The sequence below is a fragment of the Canis aureus genome, chromosome 38 (assembly GCF_053574225.1).
Source record: "Canis aureus isolate CA01 chromosome 38, VMU_Caureus_v.1.0, whole genome shotgun sequence".
In the NCBI taxonomy this organism is placed as follows: Eukaryota; Metazoa; Chordata; class Mammalia; order Carnivora; family Canidae; genus Canis; species Canis aureus.
The window spans coordinates 21,746,181-21,770,123 of NC_135648.1; the positions used below are offsets into that span (position 1 = coordinate 21,746,181).

The 23,943-nt window shown below is 48.8% G+C and overlaps 1 protein-coding gene across 5 annotated transcripts in view; it reads left to right on the forward strand.

Moving 5' to 3' along the window:
• The window catches only part of SLC41A1 (solute carrier family 41 member 1), a 32,285-nt gene extending 9,806 nt beyond the window's left edge, over window positions 1-22,479 (forward strand). For 3 of the 5 annotated variants that reach the window (XM_077886877.1, XM_077886876.1, XM_077886875.1), the window contains 9 exons: window positions 1,840-1,947; window positions 2,999-3,070; window positions 3,709-3,853; window positions 3,998-4,144; window positions 4,786-4,933; window positions 5,811-5,890; window positions 6,748-6,882; window positions 7,210-7,358; window positions 10,554-11,503. In XM_077886877.1, the coding sequence (XP_077743003.1) occupies window positions 1,840-1,947; window positions 2,999-3,070; window positions 3,709-3,853; window positions 3,998-4,144; window positions 4,786-4,933; window positions 5,811-5,890; window positions 6,748-6,882; window positions 7,210-7,358; window positions 10,554-10,739 (1,170 nt within the window). In that variant the 3' untranslated portion in view covers window positions 10,740-11,503. Of the gene's footprint in view, window positions 1-1,839; window positions 1,948-2,998; window positions 3,071-3,708; window positions 3,854-3,997; window positions 4,145-4,785; window positions 4,934-5,810; window positions 5,891-6,747; window positions 6,883-7,209; window positions 7,359-10,553; window positions 11,504-12,167; window positions 13,104-16,457 lie in introns of those variants that run through there. The other 2 variants (XM_077886880.1, XM_077886878.1) reach the window with 2 other exon arrangements.
• The last annotated feature ends 1,464 nt before the right edge of the window (window positions 22,480-23,943 follow it).

The following is a 23,943-nucleotide window of genomic DNA, read 5'->3' on the forward strand; positions in this document are numbered from 1 at the left end:
GCTGGCTTGTTTCACTTTAGTGTAATGTCCTTCAGGCTTATGTATGTGGTAGCACAGGTCGGAATGTCCTTCCTTTCGAAGGATAAGTAGTATTCCATGGTACGTTTATACCACTTGTACGTGTCCATTCATCTATCAGTGGACACTCGGTTGCCTATACCTCTTGGCCATTGTGGATCATGCTGCTATGAACATGGGTGAGCAAATATCTCTTCAAGACTCTGCTTTCACTTCTTTGGGATCTCTACCTAGCAGTGAGATTGCTGGATCATATGGCAGTTCTATTTTAATTTCGGGGGGCCCCTCTGTACTGTTGTCCATAGATGTTGCAACATTCTCCATCCTCACCAACGGTGCCCAAGGATTTCCGTTTCTCCACACCCTTGTTGACACTTGTTATTTTCTGGGGTTTTCTCATAGTCGCCATCCCGATGGGTATAAGGTGATCTGTCTCATTGTGGGTTTGATTTGCAGCTGTGGGTGCTATCCTCCTTTGACTGTGGAGTGTCAATGCTGGAACGGCCTTCAGAGACCATCCGACTTGGCTTCTGAATCGTCCATTTTACAGTCAGGAGCTTGATGCCCTCATAGTGTGTCTGAGGTCCCCACGCTGGTCCAGGTGGAGGAACATTGCGGAGGTAGCATGAGGCCCATCCCTGTGGTCTCCCTGTAGAGACCTGAGGCTCCCAGGCCAGTGTCCTCACACCTGCAGCACTCTGCCTCCTGACCACGACACCCTCGTCACCCTACACACACCCGCCCGGCCGTCTGCCCCCTCCTCCCTCTATTCCTAAAACAAATGAAGAACAAAGAAAGAAGTCCATGTGGCAGTCAGCACCAGAGAGGGAGATGCAATCCCAAGCTTCTTTGCGAGTCTTCAGTTTCACTTGGAACTAAAGTAGCTTTCAAATAGCCAACCCTGGCTCCTTTGGATTTGCCCCTCAGCACTCACTAGCATGGTGCCCTCTGACACTCCTTTTCCTCATTCACAGAATGGGGAAAAAAATATTCCCCATCTGAGTGGATTGTTGGACAAAATGAGAAACTATGTGTAGAGCACTTAACCTAGCACATGGTTGGCACTTACTAGCTCTTACCTGAAGGAGCTGGTGGGAGAGCCAGGCCTGATGTCCCAGGACTAGAACTCATGTCACCTGACTCCTAATCCAGTGCTCATCCTGCAGGACACTCACCTCTCCTAACCAAGAGCTTGGGGGAGAAATGTGGGGTGAGAGATGGCAGAGGAGGCCTAGAAAGCCTCTTACAGGCCAGCACGCAGAGGTTTGGGGGGCCTGGTGTTAATTCAGAGCCTATTGAGGAGGAGAGTTGCTGTGGCTGAGGCCCAAAGCCCTTGGACACAGAAACCAAACAAACTCTAATCTCCTCAGCCCCAGCCCCATGGAGCCCAGCTCTCAACAGCTGAGACAACACCACCCAAGGTTGAGGCCACAGAGAAACTGGGCTGAAGGCAAAGAGGTTGGAGATTGCTATTTGAGGGGGGATCACAAAGGAGTTCTGGGGTGTAAGCCAGCCCCGGGTGGCGGCTGTGTGGGCCCTCACCTCCTGTCCCCTGGCTGCAGAAAGCAGGCAGAGGGAGTGGGGCCAGGCAGGGGGCTCCCTCCACGTCTCCCCATTTCTGGGTGGCAGAAAGGGGGAGCTTTGCTATTGGAGCACCATGGTCTTGGTTTGGGTCCAGGGTTCTTGGAGAAAAGGCGGCTTGTGTGCTCATGCCCTGCTGATTCCATTTCCTCCTCAAGCCCCTGATCCCAGACTATCTGTTCAATGTGATGCCAGCCGTTTGGGGCACTGAAATTCCTGGGTTCTGTTTTCACCTTGTAGCACTGGGAAGTCTTCCAGAAGGTGACAGAGGTCTTCATCCTGGTGCCTGCACTGCTGGGGCTTAAGGGGAACCTGGAAATGACCCTGGCATCGAGGCTGTCCACTGCAGTGAGTGTCCTGGCAGGGAAGCACGGGGCACACAGAAGCCTCGGGGCAGCACAGAACCAGACTGGGAGATCATTCTGGGCCTTTCCCAAGCGCCCAGGCCTGGAGTGTGGGGCTGGGGTGGGAAGGTGGAGGGAGATCCCAGGCTGGGTGTCCTGCTCCTGGGCAGGGGCTCCCTGCCTAGAGTGGTTCCCAGGCTCGGTTTCTGGATGTCCCGGCCGTTCCTGGACTCTTGCCTCACCCCCTGCTCTGCAACCCGCCTCGTGACTGTTTGTGCAGCTTTGACAGGCGAGCATCACGCTGGTCCCTCCACCTGCACAGATGGGGGCCTCCTCTGATCTCCAGCCCTACTCTGCAGCTGGGCAGGAGCAGAGCCAGGCCTTCCCAGCCCCCCATCCATCCCATTCCCTCATGGCAGCTTGCTCTTCATTAAGGGAATAGACAGAGAGAGGGCTGCTTATCACTCCCCCTTCCCACAGCCACGATGGTCGAGAGACTGAATCAGATACAGGGGCCTGGGGTGGGAAGTGGGAAGCAATAAAGCTTGGGAGGCCAGGGGAGCCGGGTGGCAGGGATGTCCCACGTGGCTGCAAGTCTAGAGAAGGCGACAGAGAAAGTGGCAGCCTGTCCAGCCCTCCCCAGCTTGCCCTCGCACCACCTCGCTTCTCCCCACACCGTCTTGCAGGCCCGGTCCCGCACCAGCAGCTGACCTTCCCTGACCTAGAATGGCAAGCTGGCTTCCCGGTCAGGGACCAGGTCATTCTGACCCGTGTGGGAACGGGCTTCCCAGATGAGCAGTGCCCAGGGTGGAATCTGCCTCTGCTCGCAGCTGTCCTGAGAGGAGGAGGAGGAGAGAGGGGCCTGCCCTGGGAGCCCTCTCCGCGCCCACCAGCTGGAGGAGCTCGGGCTCCTTAGCTCCTTCCTTCTCCTGGCCTCCCCGATGCCACTTGACTTTCCCTGGTGGTTATGTCCCGGTCCAGACCTCCTGATCCAGGCAGGGTCCTAACAGCCTTCTCCAGCCCGGAGCTTCAGGCCCTTGCTCTCCCTCTCTCAGGCCAACATTGGGCACATGGACACGCCCAAGGAGCTCTGGCGGATGATCACCGGGAACATGGCCCTCATCCAGGTAAGAAAGCGGAGACCCGAGAGGGTGGGCTAAGCTTCCCTCTTCGTCAGGAACCTTAAAGACTGAGTACAGCCCCAGCCGGCTTGCCTTGCAAGCGAGGCGCCAGCGTCCTGCCGAGCTGGCTTCTCCCGCAGCAGCTCTAGGAGGTAACCAAGTTTCCCAGGAAAGCAGCCAAGAAGGGGAGGGCCCCAGAAGGCCCCATGTCAGCTCTCGGCTCGCAGGGGTCCACTGGGCTCGAGTTCCCACAATTCAGACTCAGGAGTGCTGGAGTGTCCTTGTCCGCTGTTGTTCCATCTCCGTGTGAGGTTCCGCAGGTTCCAGACTGGGAGTCTTCCCCCTTGAGGCCCAGGCCTTGTCTCCTGACTGAAGGCTAGGGCTCTGCTGATTTTCACCCCAATCCCCAGAGGAACGCTCGTTCAGCCAGTACCACGTCCTGGGCTCCCGCGGGGTGCGCTGCCCAGTACTAGTGTCTGGTGTGAAACTAAATAAAGACATCATTCCTGAAAGACCACACAGTTCAGCCCAGCCTGCCTCCTGGGACTGCTAAGAGCCAGGAAGAGAGCTGGCCGAGTGCTCGGCAGCCTGCACTAGGGAACCCTCTGCCGCCGAGGCTCTCTGAGTTACCACTCCCACTGCAGGTGCAAGCCACGGTCGTGGGCTTCCTGGCATCCATCGCAGCCGTCGTCTTCGGCTGGATCCCTGACGGCCACTTCAGTATCCCGCACGCCTTCCTGCTCTGTGCCAGCAGCGTGGCCACGGCCTTCATTGCCTCCCTGGTCCTGGGTAAAGAAGGAAGGGAGGGGCAACGGAGTAGGGAGGGCCACCCTAGGGGTGTCAGCTGTGCCTGGCACCTTCAGTCTCTCCTTTTGTTTGTTGATACCCCTTTATCTCTTCTCGCCCTGCCCGGCCCCTCCCCTTCCTCCCCAGGTATGATCATGATTGGAGTCATCATTGGCTCGAGAAAGATTGGAATCAACCCGGACAATGTAGCCACGCCCATTGCTGCCAGCCTGGGTGACCTCATCACCTTGGCACTGCTCTCAGGCATCAGCTGGGGACTCTACCTGGAGCGGGGTGAGACTGAGGCCACCGAGGGTGTGACCAGGGTGGACTCCTGGGTGGGATTAGGAAAGATGGCAGTGAGTTTGCAAATGTGTAAGGATTTCCTCGATGTTCTCAACTATCTGGTTGGAGCAGTTTGGTTCTAACACCCCCCCCTCCACCCCCTCCCCACCCCCACCCCCACCCCTACCCCGAGCTTCAAGACATGAGGCTGAGGGGCAGGCCGCGGGGGCACCGGGGAAAGTATCTGAGAAATACATTCCTGCCTGGTCCTGCAACTCCCACTTGCCTTAGAGGAGTCAAGGTGAAAGGGTGACAGAGAGGAGCTGAAGCCTGGAATCTGCTCGCAACAGGGAGAAGGAGGGGGGGAGAAAGTGATTTCTGGGGATCAGAGCAAGGAACGTGGAGGCTGGCCTCTGCCCCTACTAAGCCCGGTGCCTGGGGAGCTCGCAGGTGGGTTTCCTCATCTACACAATGGACAAGGCTGGCCCCACCTCTCTCCCGGGCTTACGGGAGGATCAATGAGGTTATGTATTTACAGGCACCTAGTGTGGCGTTCCTGTGGATCTGCCGGCATGTTGGCGGGCCGAGCCGGGGGAGGCCTGAGCAGGGAGCCGCAGTGCTTACCTCCCTCTGATCTCTGCCTCTCTCAGATGACTGGCAATACATCTATCCCCTGGTGTGTGCCTTCTTCGTGGCCCTGCTGCCTGTCTGGGTGGTGCTGGCCCGACGGAGCCCAGCCACAAGGGAGGTGTTGTACTCGGGCTGGGAGCCTGTCATCATTGCCATGGCCATCAGCAGGTAGGCTCGGGTCCTTGCTATGCACCCTCCCTCACGCCCCTCCCTGCCACAGACTCCCCGTGGAGCCCCAGGGAGAGGAAATGTGGTACAGACCCTAGAAATGCCTTCAAGAGTGTTGGCTCCATGTCCTTCTGTTACATGTGACAGAAGCCATCCGAAATGGGTCTCCTTGAAAAGCAGAATGTGCTGGCTTAGATAGTTAAAAAGGCAAAGCTGGATTCAGGGACACAGATGATCCATCCCATCAGGGCTCTGGCATTCTGTATGTCTCGGCTCTGCTTTTCCCCATGATGGCCCGCGGCTCCGGGTGCATACTTATTTCCCTTACTCTTACTGACTGTGGTGAGAAGAAGTCTCTCCGCAATTCCACAAAGTCCCACTCCAGAGTTTCACTGGCTCTTAGCCAGTCACAAGGCTGTGCCTGCATCACTGCGGCCTCGGGGAGGCAATGCTGTGATTGGATGGGGCTGAGGCCTAGCCATCACCGGGGCATTGTCCCCCGAACCATAGTGACTGAATTTGAGATAGGCAGTTCCTGAGGAGGAGCCGGTGCCGTTACCACAAGGGGAAGTCAATTCAGTCCTCATGGGGTGCTCACCCTGTGCTCCTCATACCAGCCTGCAGGGGCAGGTACAGGAGGCAGGGGCCTGACTCCGTGCCAGCATCTTGCTCTGGGGACACCGTGCCAAGTCTGAATGTTATAAGCAACAGCTGGTCTGGAATAGGAGGCCAGGACAAGGAGTCAAGGGGCCCTCCCCTCCCCACCCTAGGAACACTTTGCTTCCCTTCTTCCCCACGGCCAGATGGGCCCGTCATCCCTGGAACCGAGTCACAACCCTTTATTGATCTTTGTGTCACTTTGTTTTTGTCTGTGTAGTGTGGGAGGCCTCATCCTGGACAAGACGGTCTCAGACCCCAACTTTGCAGGGATGGCTGTCTTCACACCTGTGATTAATGGTGAGGTCTTGGCATCAGCTGCCGGGGAAGGGGAAGAGGACAGGAAAAGAGGTTATAGGGGCCTTTGTATCAGTCAGGATTCCAGCAGCAAGAGTATCCAGCTCAGGTAGTTCAAGACTTTACCCAGGGGGCTGCTCACGGAGCGGGCAATAGAGGAAGGATCCAGAAATTAGCAACAACCGGAAGCCACTGTCCTCAAAGGTCAGGGGGCGAGAAAGTAACGTTATAGGAGCCTAGAGAGAACACTCCTCTGCCCCCAACAGGGGTAAGATAAAAAATACCTGAGCGCCCTCTCCTTCCACCCTCTCTGACTGTGTACTAGCACCTCCTGATGAACAAACCCGATTAAAAGCAGCCAGCAAGGGAGCCTGGGTGATGCAGTCTGTAAGTCAGCCTCTCTGAGCTCAAAGAAAGGCTGAGAAGAGCAGGGAATAGGTCAGGGAGGGAGTGCGGAGAGGGCAAACAACTACAAGCACGGTTCCTAGAAGTACCAGAGTCCAGAGCCCAACCTGATACTTGAACTTGCTTCCTGGAACCAGCACAGGAGCAGGGGGTGCCCAGGTCTGCTCAGAGCTGCGGAGAGGGGCTGGGCAAGGCCAGGTCTTGTTGCTTCGGCTGTGTGGGATGGCAGGTGGCCTGAGTCGGTGCTGCTTCCTGCATCCTCAGCACCCTAGGGGCACGTGGGACTGCCACGTCTCAGTACAGGGGAGGATGGAAGCAACCTGGAAGACTCTGGAAGTGGGGGGGTGTTTGTGTTCCTTCTTAGAGTCTCGCTCTTCTCTTGGGGACTGGCAAACGTGTCATGCCCTCCCCACTCCTCACTCCCTTCACGTCTGAATGCTTATGTCTCTCTACAGGTGTTGGGGGCAATCTGGTGGCAGTGCAGGCCAGCCGCATCTCCACCTTCCTGCACATGAATGGGATGCCAGGCGAGAACTCTGAGCAAGTCCCTCGCCGCTGCCCCAGTCCTTGTACTACCTTCTTCAGTCCCGGTAATGGCAGAGTCCCAGCCTCCTAGTCCATTCCAGGCCTGGAGGGAGGGGGCCGACCATTAGTGAACTTCCCTTAAAAAACAGCTGGGACCCAGATAGGCAGCATCGCCCTCTCTGCTGGGTACCAGCAGTCTGGAGAGCAGATCCCAGGCAGGAAGACTATCCTTCCTGGGGACGCCATGGGAGCTGGGGATCTTGGGGTGCCGAGGTACAGACTGTCCGCTGCCTGCTGTTCTGAAGTGCAGGGTGGCACCTCCTGCCCGAAAGGCCTTCTGGGGCCAGGGCTCCTCCTCCTCACTCCTCATCCCCTCTCTCTCCTGGTACCAGATGTGAATTCTCGCTCGGCCCGAGTCCTCTTCCTTCTTGTGGTTCCAGGACACCTGGTGTTCCTCTACACCATCAGCTGTATGCAGGGCGGGCACACCACTCTCACGCTCATCTTCATCATCTTCTACATGACAGCCGCACTGCTCCAGGTACAGAGTGACAGGAGTGTGGGGAGGGCCTGCCACCCACTCCACCACCGCTTCCTCTGTTGACTAGGTGGCCAGTAAACACCGGACAGGGGCTCAGGAGAACACAGGCCGTAGTTCCAGCAAAGTCACTGACACGCCGTGTGACTTTGCCCCAGTTGCTCTATTTCGCTGAGCCTCAGTGACACATTTACAAATTGAGAGGAAAGGACCCAAGTTGTTGGTTTTTAGGCAGGAGGTGTAGGGTGCTGAGCAGGTGGGCCTGGGGTGCCACCCCCACTGGCCTTGCCACAGAACTCCACTTGGCTGTTTTGCATGCTGGGCTTCCTTAGAAGATGTCTTTCATTTTTATTTTTTTTTCACCCCTCCCCTAGAAAATGTCTTTTAAATGAAGGGTTTCACAGCTTGAAAAAGTGTCAAAACCACCCCACTAGATAATCTGTAGGATCCTGTCCAGCCTTGCCATTCTGTAATATGATACACTCTCTCCCTTGTACCATTATCCCATTTTTTCCCACTTCTTATTTTGAAATAATGATATATTCACAAGAAGTTGCAAAAAATATATACAAAGAGATGCCATGTACTCTTCACCCAGTTTCTCCCAGTGGTAACATCTCACATAAGTCAGTACGGTAACAAAACCAGGAAATCACCATTAGAACAATCCACAGGGCTTGCCCTGATTGCACACACACCCGTGTGTTTGCATGTATGTTTCGTTCTCTGCAGTTGTCACATGTGTAGATCCGTCTGTCCACCACCACAGTCAAGATATGGAACTGTTCTACCATCATGAAAACCCCCACTTATGCTCTCCCCTTGGAGCCACACTTACCCTATGATACATTTTCAATTTCTCTAGACTTGACTTTTGAGTGGTAAGAACAGTCCCATAGCTCAAAACTTTTTAAAGGTTGACAAAGTGAAAGCTCCTCTTTCCTGCCTTCTTTCTGCCACCCAGCCGCCTCCTCTTGGCCATCCATGTGGTCCGCTTCTTGTATATCCTTCAAGCTTATTCTATATTTATACAAGGAAACATATAATTTTTCTTACTTTCCTCCCTTTTTTTTTTTTTAAAGATTTTATTTATTCATGAGACACAGAGAGAAAGGCAGAGACACAGGCAGAGGGAGAAGCAGGCTCCCCACAGGGAGCCCGATGCAGGACTCGAGCCCAGGACCCTGGATCACACTGAGCTAAATGCAGAGGCTCAACCACTGAGCCACCCAGGCGTCCCTCTTTTTTCTTACACGCATGAAGTGTACTCTACACACTGTCCACACCCTGTTTTTTCACCTAAGAGTTTATCTTAGAGATCACTCCACATCAATACATAAAGAGAAGAGCACCCTGATTTTCTTATGGCTGCATTCTTCTATCCTGTAGATATATATAATTTCATTTAACCAGTCCCCTACTGGTAACCACTTGTCCCCCAAGCCCCTCCCCCCAAACCTTAAAGGTTGTGTGTTGGGACATCTTAGCCAAGGCCAGACTAAGAATCAGCCAGCCATATGCTCTTTGCCCTGCAGCCACACTCCCCTTTCAAGTTGGAGTGAAGTGCACTTGGTGGGAAAGCAGGGCGGGGATGCCAAGGGTCTGTGGCTGGGGCATAGCCCTTGCCCTCTGCTGAGGAGGAGAAACTTTGGCTTCACTACCCATTACAGACACGCTGGATGTACTCTTGCCTCTGCAGTCTTCTCTAGGCCTGGGGAGGGCCAGAGCAGGGCACTTGGTCCCCTGGGTAGATCCTTCCTCATCCCTTTGCCCCCTCCTCTCAGCCATGTGTCCCTGGAATGAGGCTGGAATGAGGGCACAGCTGCTGTCAGGCCCTTCCTGAAGCATGTCCTGAAATCCTGCTGGCCACGCTCTTTATTCAGGACTCTTCTGCAGCTGCTGGGAAGGGCGCAGCGTTATGGGGGCTGGCCCTCACCCAGGGCCAGGGGCAGGCCACGGGAGCATGAGACAGCTGTGTGCAAAGCAGGGGCAGCATGAAGGATGCTAGAACCATAACCTCTGGCTGCCTTGAAGACAGGAGAATAAACAAGTTCGCTTAAAATTAGGTCTCAGTTCTGGCTTCAGGATCCCCCATGCGTCTGCTTTTCCTGCATCTGAGCCCCTCAGAGCGGAATTTACATACCACAGTTTTTGCAAAGTACAGTTAAGAGTAAAACCTCCCTCCCAAATGACTGTGTTGGAGATTTACCGGTAGAAAGGGTTTCATTCTCGTGCAGATACAGTCATTTAGGGAGCCCAGATGTCAGGAATGGTGCTGAGGGTAGAGAAGATGCAAGCCTGCCTACCCCACTCTCCCCTGGTATTCCAGATCAGGTGCTTTGCCAACTTCAAAGTGTATGTGAATCTTGTGAAAATGCAGATTCTGTTTGAGATCAAGAGCCAGACCCGAGATCCTGCATTTCTAACCGGCTTCCAGCTGCTGTTGATATACTACTGGTCCTGGGCCCACTAGCAAAGGTCTAATCGAGATCATTCTCCATCTGTAGAAATAGAAGGGAAGCAAGGGCACAGATAAATCAAAGCAGCAGATAAATCCAAAATGTCTTTTGAATTGAGATGCACTCTCTGCTTTATATTTAGCTGGCTTACCCGTAGTTCTATCTGGCTAGAGCTGTTAAACTAGACTTGCATTGTTTGAGCCCACAACAGGAGAATAGAAAGGGTCAGGAGGAAGCTAGCTTGGGATAATCGACTGTTACTTGGACAGCTGTGGGGACAGCAGCCTCACACTCTGTCCTTGTTCCGCTCTGCTCCGAGGAGAAATCCCTATGTGAAAAGCAAGCTCCAGTCCCCAGCCCCCTGCCAGGCTCCTGGGGAGGCCCACATAGCAGGTGCTAGGGTGACCCAAGAATAGGATGACCCAGAATCAGAGGCAAGAGGGCTGAGTTTCTGCAATAAGTAGGATTTAGATTAGGAAGTCCCTCTTTGGTCAATTTGGGAGCAGAATGTAATGTTGATGGCGGAGGTCCTGGGGAGTGATGCAGATCGTCTGCTCCAGGCATGTGATTGCGCAGCAGAGGAGCATAAAGGGGATGCTGGGGTGGGAAGATGAACTGTCCCAGCGTATGGACTGTGGCTAGCTGAGCCACGTGATGCAATGAATGTCTTCTATCGTGTGGCCTCTGGCTCCCCCTGGAGAGGGGATGGTTACAGGCCGGGCCCTTGTGTCTTCCCCAGGTGCTAATTCTCCTGTACATCGCAGACTGGATGGTGCACTGGATGTGGGGCCGGGGCCTGGACCCGGACAACTTCTCCATCCCGTACTTGACAGCTCTGGGGGACCTGCTTGGCACTGGGCTCCTAGCACTCAGCTTCCACGTCCTCTGGCTCATTGGGGACCGAGACACGGATGTTGGGGACTAGCCTGGTCACTCAACCTTTCCCACCCCCCCGCCCCGCCCCCTGCACTTTCTGTTTGAATTGTTTCTTTTGTTCCCCTTCCCCCACCCCACTCCACACCCCCACCTCTTTCTAGGACTTCACTTTGATACCGAATTCTCATTATTTTCAATGGGAATTTTTTTATACATTGAGCCAAGTTTGTACAGCAAAAATTCAGACAGGACAGATGGACTGAGATAAGCCGTGCAAGTAGATTTTTGAGACAATCACCAAGTGCAATTTCATGGTGGGTGCCTCCAGGTGAGGTGGATGGGGGCAGGGGTTTCCATCTGGGATCTGGGGACGTTTGGTTTAGCTTTAGCAAACTCGGTCATGGCCCTAATGAGAAACTTTTTGTGAATGGGCTCTGGTGTTTGGGGTTTGTTTTTATTTCTTCTCTTTTTCTTTTCTTTTTGATTGAACAGAGAGATAAATATCATTTCCCCCCCCCCACCCCGCAAAATACACATTTTTCTAGAAATGGACCAACTTCAAAGCACTGGTAAGGAGATAGCTGCTCCTGGCCCCATGTAATCCTAGCCCTATCCTCAGCCCTCCATCCCAAAAAGAGTGAGGTGGACTAATTGTTCAAATTGTATACACACTCCTTACCCAGCTGCCTGATAAACACCACCAACCCCTCCCTTTGATCTTTTTCTAATTGATTGTCACATCTGAGAAGAAATGAGCAGTAGCCTGGTCTCTCTGTTGACCCATGTCCACCAATAGATTTACCAAGATCTATATCCTCTTTGGGACCAGAGGACAAACTGTTTATCTCTGTTTAGTCTTCATGTCTAATTGTCTCTCAATACTGTCTTTCCCAGAGCTTGCCAGGTTGGGTTCTGAGGTTAGGGACAGAGAGTGAGCACTTGGAGGATCGTTGGGAGGTGGAGGGCAATCAGGTGTGTTTCATTGCTAACGAGGACCTTTCATGTGGTCACCTTAGACTCTGGCATTTCCTGAAATCACTCCTGCTGTCATGCTGTGGAGGTCAGTTTTCCTCTCTCTTGGCTTCTGCCCTCATCCATCATTGACTTGTTCACCCATTCAGCAAATACACAGCCTCCCCAAGAGGAGCTCTTGTGCAGGCATGGTCTGAAGCATTCACTGAGCAGTAGTGATTGGGTGCCTACCGTGTGTTAGGTACAAAGCCAGTGGTCGGGGAAGCAGCTTTAAGCTCACCTCATTCCCCACATACAAAGGCCTTGTGCCCCTTCCAATCTGACAGAGAAGGTTTCCTTGCTAGAAGTGTTTGCATCCGTGTCCTCAAGCCAGGCTCTGCCTCTCAGTCTCCCCTCTGTGCAGTGCCGATCCCAGCAAGAGCCCCCAGCCCCATCGCTCAACCAGCAGCTCATTTCCTGGAACTACCCATCCTCACCTTTTCTTCCCTCCACCTCTCCTCCCCAGACACTCGAGAGAGGATTCAGACCCAGCAGGCTGGACAGCACCAGCTGCTGCTACTCGTCTCTGCCTAGTACAAGATTCAGGGAACACTGGAGCCTCTGCATCTGCCCCACCCACTGCTCTGACCAGATCAGAAGTCTGTCCACACTTGCATGTGTGCAAATCTGAGCATTTGGATGCGGGTTTTTTCCAGCCTCTCCAGCCACAGTCTCCCCGTAAACCCTCCTCTTTGTAGCCGCAGGCTAGGCAGTGACCTGAAACCATGCCTCATCCCAAGAACTTGGCCTGTATGTAGCTCCAGAGGCTATCTTTGCTTTCCCTCCATTTCCACCCACACCACCTTCTGGAATCTTCAAATTGGAAGGAATCGTAGAGGTTATCTGGTTGGGCTGCGTCTGGCAGAGCTCGTTAACACCAGCCCCGGCTTGTTTCTGCTCTTCCCTTGGGCCCTCTTTCAGCTTGCCTGCCACCTCCAGACACATTTGCACACACATTCTTCTTGTACAGGCACCAAAACCAAGGCCTCTGCCCTGGAGGCTGTGCCCCTGTGTTCTGTTGCCCCTGCCCCAGTCACCTCTTCCTCACCCCTGGAGTTCAGCCAGGCCACCCTGGAGACTCTGGAGCCTCCTTTGCTGAAAAAGCAGGAAAAGGTGGGCGTGCCCCAAGCCCTGAGTATGTGAGCAGAGGGAGGACCACGGGGTGGAGAGGAAAAGAAAATGAAGTGGACTTTCGTGGAAGATTCATTTCTTTTCCCCTGATTGCACAAACTGCATGTACTTTTGGCCTGGCTGCAAGGAGCAACATTGGTTTACTCTTGTATCCTTAAAAAGTTACAGAACTGTGTCTTAAGAGAATTATTTATAGTTACTATAACTGAATTGACAAATGTCAACGTAACTGATAAATTATATTTGGTAAAATAAAGAGGACGTTTATTTAGGTGGTTGCTAGTTCCTGTGTGTCTCACCCGAAAGAAAGCAGTTTGGTGATTCTGTTTCCCCTCCTTACTCAGATGTGCAAAGGGGCCAGAGCATGACCAGAAATGAAACAGCTCTTAGATACAGAGATGTGTGATTAAACACCATACACCACACACACACGCACACGCATCAGTCATTTATCAAGAAACAGTGAGTGGTGCTCTGGGACACATTTCAGAAGCCACTGCGGTGTCCTTCCACACAGAGCCGGCCTCAGGGTACCGTGCTAAGGGGCACAAGCATCTGTGGTTCCCTGCAGAGGCTGACAATCTGGTTGGGTGAAAATTATAACCGCTCTGATTTGTCAGGTACTTACCACACGCCTCCACGGTGCTCAACCCTGTAAGCCCTTAGAAATTCATAATAGACTACAAAAGGTTTGGAGTCAGACCAGCCTGGGTCCAGATCCCAGGACTTCCGTTTGCCCCTTGTGTGATGTGAGGGAATCCGGTACCCTCTCTGAGCCTCTTCCCTTATCTGTACCGATACCTCTTCCCTACGATTGCTAGGAGACTTCAGTGACATAATGCACATAAAGCACCGCGCAATGTGCCTAGCACCCACTAAACCACCAAACACCAGTCAATATTTAAAGGGTGGGGGATCGGTCAATGACCAGGGAATATCAATATGGTGACCCTAAGGGTACATGGAGGGTAGCTATGGGAGCTGGCAGGTGGAAAAGATACCTAACCCAGTCTCGACAGTCAGGAAGTCTGGGAGGAAGCCAAAGGGAATAGGATTTAGCAGAAAGTGGGAAGAGAAAGAGCCATCCTGCAGAAGGAACAATATGCTAAGGCAGGGAAGCGAGCCTGGAGCTTAGGAGAACCACAGATAGTTCCAAGTGGCTGGAGTCTGGAAGGCAGAGGGTGCTAACGTGGCCTTCTGAGACACACACAGACACACGTTCATGACAAAGCAGTGTTTCTGAGGTGGCAGATAGGGGAGAGCAGAGCCCTCATGTCTGACTCCAAAGCCTCTGCTGGGAACCCCTACCCACCCGGGGTCCCTTTTCCCCACAGGATGCATGATGGCCTTATAGAGCATATACTAAGTGCTGAGCATTAGTCATCTCAGTTGCTTTTTTTTCCTCAGGTTTATGGAGGTATAATTGACAAACTTGTAAAATATTTAAAATAGAACATGATGATTTGATGTATGTATATGTTGTGAAAGGATCCCCCCATGAGCATATCTATCACTTCACATATTTACCCCTTTTTTTTTTGAAAGAACATTTACAAAATCAGTGTTTTATAACAGGCCTGGGCTCTCAGACTAACTCTTCAAAGACCAATATGTTAATAAGGTTATTAAGGATTAACAGAAAGAGGATAATCACTTGTTAATTATTATTTGTATAATGTTTTAATGCACAGTATCTTATACTATACAGTACACTTTTAAATAATGGCCTCATTTGTAACTTAAATATCATTTCTAATAACTCTGCAAAATCGATGTTATCACCATTTTACAAGAGAGAAACTGAGTCTCAGAGGAGTTAGGTGTCTGGCCCAAGGTCACATATTCACACCCAGGTTTCTCTCAGCCCAGTGCCTTTCCTCTAGGCCTGGAGCCAGGTGAAACATCTGGCCAAGGTGCCCTATATAGAGAACACAAAAGCATTGCTGAAATGATCAGAAATATGGTGCCCGTTATCTCAATTTTGCCCATGAGACACTTTACATTACTGTACAATGTTAATTGTCTACTGAAATAGATAATATCTTCCAGTGGACATTTAAAAACATGCCTCCCAGGCGCCAGTCTAGCCCTGATGGTATCTTTGCAACATAATTACAGGCAACATCACCAACCCTGAGATCTGGCAGCACCAGCAGACAGTCTCTTGAAATCAGCTCTCCTTCAGCTAAAATCCAGAAACTGAATAATGGACAGTATACTGCTGTTTACTGCACTATACTGTATTTTATTACATTATCTAGCTACAGAATCTTTTAATGTGGCTCCTGAGAAAATGAATACCTCAGGATATTAAAAATGAACATACAAATTGAAAGAAAACAGAAATTGCAGAAAAGTGAGAACAGTTTGGCCAGCCAGAAAAGACTTTTTAAACATAGTTTAAAAGACTTTATGGCAATATTCATGTTTAGTTAAGTGTGGGTGACTAATGCTGCCTGGCTATTGGTGATTGTTTTTAAAGTTAAAATAATTCCAAATAAGTTTAAATGTTATGTCATATTTGGTGCATGGCAAAAATTTCATATTTTGAATATTATAGAAATGATTTTCTCTTAGCCCCTATCAAAGGAATGTTGAACAAGTAGATAGAGAACATGGCTTTAAGGGAGCTCCAGACTGTGGTCAGCCTGGAACAACCACATGTTTTTCTGTCCTTGACTCTGCCATGGACTGTCACATGTGTGAGTTTCAAGTACGTTACCTAAGTTGTTGACTATCTCAAAAATTATTCAGAAGTGAAGTGTTTGGTTTTTAGGAGTTAGAAATCTGGAAAGAAGCAAAATAAGTCCGTCAGAGAAAGACAAGTATCACATGATTTCACTTATATGTGGAATTTAAGAAACAAAACAGAGAAACTTAGGGGAAGGGAAGGAAAAATAAAATAAGATAAAAACAGAGAGGGAGGGATGCCTGGGTGGCTCAGCGGTTTAGTGCCTGCCTTCGGCCCAGGGCAGGATCCCGGAGTCCCAGGATCAAGTCGCACATTAGGCTCCCTGCATGGAGCCTGCTTCTCCCTCTGCCTGTCTCTGCCTCTCTCTCTCTCTCTCTCTCTCTCTGACTCTCATGAATAAATAAATAAAATCTTAAAAAAAAAAAAAAGAAACAGAGAGGGAGGCAAACCGTAAGAGACTTTTAACGATAGAGAACAAACTGAGGGTGGCTGTTGGGGAGGTGAGCGGGTAGAAATTGGCTAAATGGGTGATGGGCATTAAGGAGGGCACTTGTTGGGATGAGCACGAGGTACTGCATGTAAGTGATGAATCACTAAATTCTACTGAAACCAATGCTACACTATATGTTATCTCAAATTTAAATCTTAAAAACATTATAAAATGAAAGAAAGAGAAAGAGAAAGAAAGAAAGAAAGAAAGAAAGAAAGAAAGAAAGAGAGAGAGAGAGAGAGAGAGGAAGGAAGGAAGGAAGGAAGGAAGGAAGGAAGGAAGGAAGGAAGGAAGGAAGGAAGGGAGAAGAAAGAAAGAAAGAAAAAAGAAAGAAAGAAAGAAAGAAGAAAGAAATCTGTGAAAGAGAAACTAAACCTTCAAGGGAATGAATGACATGGGGTACCCAGGTGGCTCAGTCAGTTAAGCGTCTGTCTTTGGTTCAGGTCATGATCCTGGAGTCCTGGGATCCAGCCCTGCATCCAGCTCCTGGCTCCCTCTGTTGCTCCCCCCTCATTGCTCACTCGCTCTTTCAAATAAATAAATAAATAAATAAATAAATAAATAAATAAATAAATAAATAAACAAACAAACAAACAAACAAATAAATAAACAAATAAAATCTTTTTTAAAAAGAATAAATGACCTGTCAAATATGAAATATTTACTAAGATCTCTTGATTGCCAAGCTAAAGTCAGAGATGTCCTTCTGTCTAGGTTCAAGAAGGCTTGGGTGGAGGAATGTCCCCAGTGCCTGCGGTACTCTTGGGGGAACCCCTCCCAAGCTGGGAGCGCAGCCACTGATCCTTCTCCGTGCTAACTCCCGTGCTATGGAGGACAGAACAATGCATCATGTGCCCACCCATGCTTCTACATTCCATATGTCTTGCTCTGCTTAGTATCTGGGTTATCTCCTTCCTGTATCAGTCAATGATGGCAGTCAGAGTCCTCTGAGACACCCTAGGGCATCACTGAAATTCTGCTCCAACCAAGCACAATCGCCAGGGTGCTTCTCCAATCAAGGCAGATTCTTACTCTTTGACCTCAATAAGTAAGATTCCCCGTGTCCACTTTCAGAATGAGGAAACTTAGAAAACTCTCCTTCTGGGAAGTCCCCCTAGTCTCGTCATGTAGCTTAATTGTTATTATTTTAACAATTAACCACAAGCTTAATTAAGGTAAAGGTAGACAGACACAGATTTGAATCCCACTTCTCTGAGCTGGTGGTCATAAGCAGCCTCCTTTGATCCCCTAATTGTCCCATTTATAGAATAGGACAATAATGCCTTCTTTGTGGGGCTTTTGGGCACACAGAAGATTCAATAAACAGATGCTTTTATTATTATGATATAATGTTGATTGAATGGATGGTATAGCAAAATGAGAAGAAAAATACCCAGAATACAAAGTTTGGGATGATAGAAGGAAACTAGTGAATCAAGAAGTTAATAGACCCTAGGGGCACCTGGGTGGCTCAGTGGTAGACGGTCTGTCTTCAGCTCAGGGCGTGATCCCAAGGTTCTGGGATTGAGTCCCACTTCAGGCTCCCTGCAGGGAGCCTGCTTCTCCCTCTGCCCATGTCTCTGCCTCTCTCTGTGTGTCTCTCATGAATAAATAAAATCTTTAAAAAAAAAAAGAAGAAGAAGAAGTTAGCAGACCCAGACCTATCATGGATATTAGGACCAGCTGTCTTCACAGCTTGGTCTCCACTAGAGGAACACACCATGACCCTGGGCCTGGCTTCATCCTTAGAGGCTCAGAAACTCAGTTCCATCCAGAAATCATCTCACGGAGGCCAATTTGGACCCACAAATTCGTGGAGGCCTGTGCATCAGACCAAACAGTCCCTGGATCCAACGGCGTGTCAGCGCACCCAGCACAATCGCTCCCTGGAGCAGGCTACATGGGAAGGCAGGTGATCAGAAGGTAGCCAGAGAGTTTAGCATCCTAATGAAGTTAGTTTTATTACCTGAAGATAAAATGACACCAGGTCTTGTTATTCAAGCTGCATGAGTCTCCACAATAGGGATATCTGACAAACAGCCAGATGGATATTCCCTTAAGACTCTGGTGTCTACCAGATAGAGCCCAGAGACACCTGAGGTGTCCCCTCTCTCTACCTTTGAGGTTGACCAGCTCCCCTGCAGATCGACACCTTCCTTCTTTAGATGTGTGTATACCTTCAGCCAGTCTCCTCTCTGCGGGCTTCTCATGAATGTTCTCGTTAGAGGTTAACTCTGAGGGAGCTAGGGAGACAAGGGTATGCCAAGTCTTGGTGGAGGGGCAAGGGGTTGTTGGTGGGCGGCCTTTAGGTACGATGATCTCTGCCTTCCTCCCCTCTCATAGAGTTAAAAGGTCATAGAAAATTAGAACTGAATCTTCTGTGTTGGAAGGGAACCCTTTCATTGTACAGATTCGACTTCCGCAGAGCCACGTGGACAGTTGGGACCACGCACTCAGTTCTTTAAATCAAAATTTCCCTGTCTAGCTTCTGCCCTTTTCTGGTCCTTATTTGGAGTGGAGGGGAGAGGACCCTTCCAAGGAGACAAACATGGCAATGAAACTGTAAAAACTAGAGTGTGATGTGTCTCTAGATTCTTCCAGATGCAAAGTTCACCCCAGACTTGGAGCACAAGCCTGCGGAGAAGTAAGCAGCACATCGCTCTTGGAGCCTGCCAGCCTCTCTCTAGAGGGTTCCCTAGGGAGCCCTGGTGTGAAGCCTTCTGGCTGAATGCTTAGCTGGGTCACAGACATCTCACCAAGCTGCTTCCTGTGCCCAAAGCAATCACCAAAAAGTGATGATTGTTTATTTATAAGATTTATTTATTTATTTGAGAGAGCACTCGTACAGGAGCAGGGGGAGGGCCAGAGGGAGAGAGAGAGGGAAAGAATCTTCAACCCGACTTCCCGCTGAGCATGGAGCCCTACTCCGGGCTCCATCCAAGGACCAGGAGAGATCAGGACCTGAGCCGAAATCAGGCACGGGCTGCCCCAGAAGTTATGATTATTTAAATAAGCATGGAGTCTGCGGCGGAAGGACAGCCAGAGCCCCATGGCCTCACCCTTCCCTGGGTCAGTCCCTCTTCTCCTGTGTTGCTGGGCCGCTTTGCTGCGTCACTTCGGTCTGTGTTTCAGGTCACAAAGCTGAATTTTTTTTTCCTCTTGATCCTGGCATAGTGGTAGATGCTCTGGAGACCATATAAACCCTTTTCTCTTCCATCCTTAAGCAATTGCCTGGTGCTGGGTCACCTCTTTCATAAGCAGTTATTGATTCATACTGTAGGTGTCACCAGCAGGCCCCTGCAATTAGTGATGGAATACATCCTCTCTGTAGGGTTCTTGCCAAAAAAAATGTTTTTCCAGAATCTCACCTTGAAAAAACAGATAACCCATATTGTGCGACTGTCTATAAGACAATGACCCAGACTCTTTAAAAAGAAAGTCAATGTTATGAAAAGCAAAATAGATTACCGACTGATGCTGTTGACAGAACTGTCTGTGATGGTGGACGTCACAGCTGGGCTGTTCCCTGGCCATCTGTGTCAACTCAGCACCTTGAAATGTGGCAGATATGACTAATGAGCTGATTTTTAAATTTATTTAATTTTAATTAATTAAAATGTAAATAACCACACAAGGCTACTGGGTCCTATAATGGACACAGCATAGTTCTACATTAAAAAAAAAAAAAAAAAAAAAGATGAAAGAAATAAAACAGCCGAACACAACACATGAACTTTGCACTCTAGATCACAGGCAGGAAAAAATGAGGAAAAAATATTTCAAAAAAAAAAATATTTCAATGGCCACAGATAAATGTAAATGTACACTGCGTATGACATTCTTGAGTTAAGGTGAATTTTCTTAGGTGTGACCACAGTATTTTGGTTTTGTAAGAAAATCTCATTATTAGGAGCTGCGTGCTGAAGTCCTTAGGGATGCAGTGTGTACTACTTACTTCCAAATGGTTCAATACACACAAAGAGAGCAGCTCTGACACAACGTTGGTAATGGAAACCCAGCTGCAGGACTTACTGGTATGCACTGTATTCCTCTTTTAACGCTTCTATGCATTTGAACATTTTCAAAATAAAAAGTGAGAAGTAAAAAGTAAAGAGGAGAGAGGCACACAGCCATAGGAAGGGTGATAGTAACAAAGCAAGGCTTATCACTTTCCCCAGCTTCCAAAATCCTGCGTTCCAAATACGTCTATGCAAATCAGTTGCATGGCTCTCCGAATACGCTTTCCCTCCCTCTTAGGGGAAACTGGGAAACTGCAACTTACTGTCGAAGAAATACACCCCAACCCCAACAAAGGAAGTGATGCTTCTTTGACAGAAACTCTGTAATTTGGGGGATACCAGGAACTTGCTAATCTTGCCTCTTAAATCTTTGCTTCTCACACCTGTTTTGCTTTGTTTTCAATAGGAAAGAGAGGGTGGATGGGGAGGAGAGAGAATCTTAAGCATGTTCCTTGCCCAGTGTGGAGCCCAGCCCAGGGCCCAATCTCACAACCCTGCAATCATGACCAGAGCAGAAATCAAGAGTCTGACGCTTAACTGCTTGAGCCACCCAGGCACCCCACACTCCTCACACTTCTGATTTGGGAAACTTTGGGGAGTTCCTCTCACAGACAACAGGCCCCAAAACCAAAATTTTGAATTTGAAGTCCTTGTTTACTTGGCAACACGCTGGTTGCTTATAAGTTGGATAATTATAAATTGGTCACATATATAAGTGTCTACAGGTCAGGCTGATTGTAAATGCTACAGGAGATGCATAAGGGCTGCAGTAATAAAAAAAAATGTTCACGAATGAGTTGACACTTAAGTCAGGCCTTAACAGCATTTCTCAAAGTGGAATCTGATCTAGGAATCACGTTAGTACTAAAGAAAAAGACAGATTCCCCTGGATCAGAATCCATATTGAACAGGTGCCCCAGGTGATTCTTACACACACAGAAGTTTGAGAACTTGAAGTGAGGGAAGAGTTAGGTATGTGAAGAGAAACCTGAAGAGGTTTCTTACCTCTGAGAGGCAAGATACCCCAGGGAAAAGGTGCAAAGTCAGAAATGAAATAGGGCTTTTGGGGATCCCTGGGTGGCTCAGCGGTTTGGCGCCTGCCTTTGGCCCAGGACCTGATTGTGGAGTCCTGGGATCGAGTCCCACGTCGGGCTCCGGGCATGGAGCCTGCTTCTCCCTCTGCCTGTGTTTCTGCCTCTATCTATGTCTATCATGAATAAATAAATTATAAAAATCTTTAAAAAAAAAAAAAAGGAAATAGGGCTTTTAAAGAGTGTAAGTCACCTGATCTTGTTGAAGGGGGAAATTCTCATTTGAGATCAGATGAGATGAAGGTGGTTAGGGAGGGTGGGGCCAGTGCACAGAGGATTTTGGATATTAGCTCAGGGAGGTTGCCAAGTGTTTGGATAGTTGCTAGACAGTTGAAGGAACAAACAATGATGTTTTAAGGAAATCACCCTGGCCAGCATGTAGGATGAATTGAAGATAAAAGAAACTCAAATCAGGGAGACCAATAAGCAGGTTATTGAAGATGATCCAGTTGTGAGATAATGAAAGCCTAAACCAGGAAAGGAACATTGAATATGAAGCAGAAAGTGTGGGTGAAGAAATATTTTTGAAAAAAGAATCAGAAAATGTGGTGACTGACTTTTTTAAAAGGAAGGGGCCGTAAAGTGATGTGTGTAAAAGGAAGTGTTCATAATGCTCAAGGCCTGCAATAGCAAAAAAACAAAAATAACACTAATAATGTGATTTAAACTTTGGCTAAGGATTTGACAGTCAATAGGTACACAAGAATGTTCAGTGTCACTCACCATCCGGAAAATACAAATCAAAACCACAATATAATATCATTTCACATCTGTCAAGATGGCTATTATCCAAAAAAGAAAAGAAAAGAAAAGAAAAAAGACAACTGTTGGATGTGGAGAAAGCAGAACCTTTGCACACTGTTAGTAGAAATGCAAAAATGATGCAGCCACTCTAGAAAATAGTATGGAAGTTCCTCAAAAAACTAAAAATAGGACTATCCTATGATCCAGCAATTCCACTTCTGAGTATTTATGCAAAAGAACTGAAATCAGGATCTCGAAGAGGTATCAGCACTTCTATGCTCATTACAACTCTATTCACAAATAACCAAGATATGGAAGCAACCTAAATGTCCACCAATAGACAGATGAAGAAACGTGGTTTATGCATTTAGTCTTTTATAAAAATGGAAATTTTGCAGTAAGCAATCACATTGAATGAACCTTAAGAACATTATGCCAGGGCAGCCCCGGGTGGCTCAGGGGCTTAGTGCCGCCTTCGGCCCAGGGCCTGATCCTGAGACCCGAAATCGAGTCCTGCGTCAGGCTCCCTGCACGGAGCCTGCTTCTGCCTCTGCCTGTGTCTCTGCCTCTGTGTCTCTCATGAATAAATAAATAAAATTTTAAAAAAAGAACATTATGCTTAGTAAAATGACCAAATCACAGAAAGACAACTACTGCATTGATTCCATTTATATGATATCTAAAATAGACAAATTTAGGAGCACCTGGGCATCTGACTCTTGGTTTTGGGTCATGATCTCAGGTCGTGGGATGGAGGCCCCAGCTGGTCTCGGAGAGCTCAGCAGGGAGTCTGCTTGGGGATTCTCTCTCTTCCTCTGCCCAACCACCACCCTATGTACGTGCACATGCACTCATGCTCTCTTTATAGATAAATACATCTTTAAAAAAATAAAAATAAAATAGACAAATTTATAGAATCAAAGAGTAGAATAATGGTTGCCAAAAAATGGGGGGAGAAAGGAATTGGGAGTTACTAATCAATGGGCCTAAGTTTCAGTTACACAGGATGAGGAAGTTCTAGAGATCTGCTATACAACATGGTACCTCTACTGCACACTTAAACATTTGTACTTTTTGTATTGCATTACACATTTAAAAATTTGTTAAGAGAGTAGATCTTGGGGAGGGCCCGAGTAGCTCAGTTGGTTAAGAATCTGCCTATGATCTTGGGGCCCTGAGACCAAACCCCATGTTGGACTCCCTGCTCAACTGGGAGTCTGTTCCTCCCTCTCCCTCTTCCCCTCCCCCAACTCATGAGCTCGCTCGCTCTCTCAAAAAATAAACAAAATCTTTTCTTAAAAAAGAGAGAGTAGGCCTTACGTTCCTGCCACAGTAAAATAAAAAGTTTTTAAATCTCAAGGTTCAAAGCCTGAGTGGAAGGAAGAAACAATGAGACTAGTGACAAAAATAGAGAACCTGAGAAAAGGAGCTGTTTCTGTGATGATGCAGTAAGAGGGAAGCTGTGAAAGGACCTCCAAGTGGAAGCACCTTCATGGCAGTTGAACATAATTGATTGGTGGTAAAAATATAATAAAGTCAAGACTAAGAGATATATGAAGCCAAGGGCAATTCACTAAAGAGGTTGAAGAATGAGGGGCACCTGGGTGGCTCAGTTGGTTGAGTGTCCAACTCTTGATTTCAGCTCAGGTCCTGATCTCAGGGTCGTGAGGTCAAGTCCCACATTGGGCCCCATGCTCAGCACAGAGTCTCCGTGAGATTCTCTCTCCCTTGTCCCCAGTCCCTCTCACTGGTGTGTGAGCTCATGAGCTCTTCCTCTCTCTCTCAAATAAATAAATAAATCTTAAGGAAAAAAAAAAGAACTTAAAGAATGATCAGCTCAGGGATCAAGAATCAAGCCTTAAAAAATAGCTCCTTTTGGGGGCGATGAGATGGAAAGATACCATAAAAGAAAAAGGTGATTATCATCAGAGATAGGAGGATGAACAAGAAAGCCATGCAAGAAATAAATGTCAAGGAGTAGTCAACTATGTCAAAGCCAATGGGAACTGAGAAGAGACCACTGGAAAGGATTCTCAGACATTTGGGATGACAGGTAGCCAGCCTGACCTCCCATA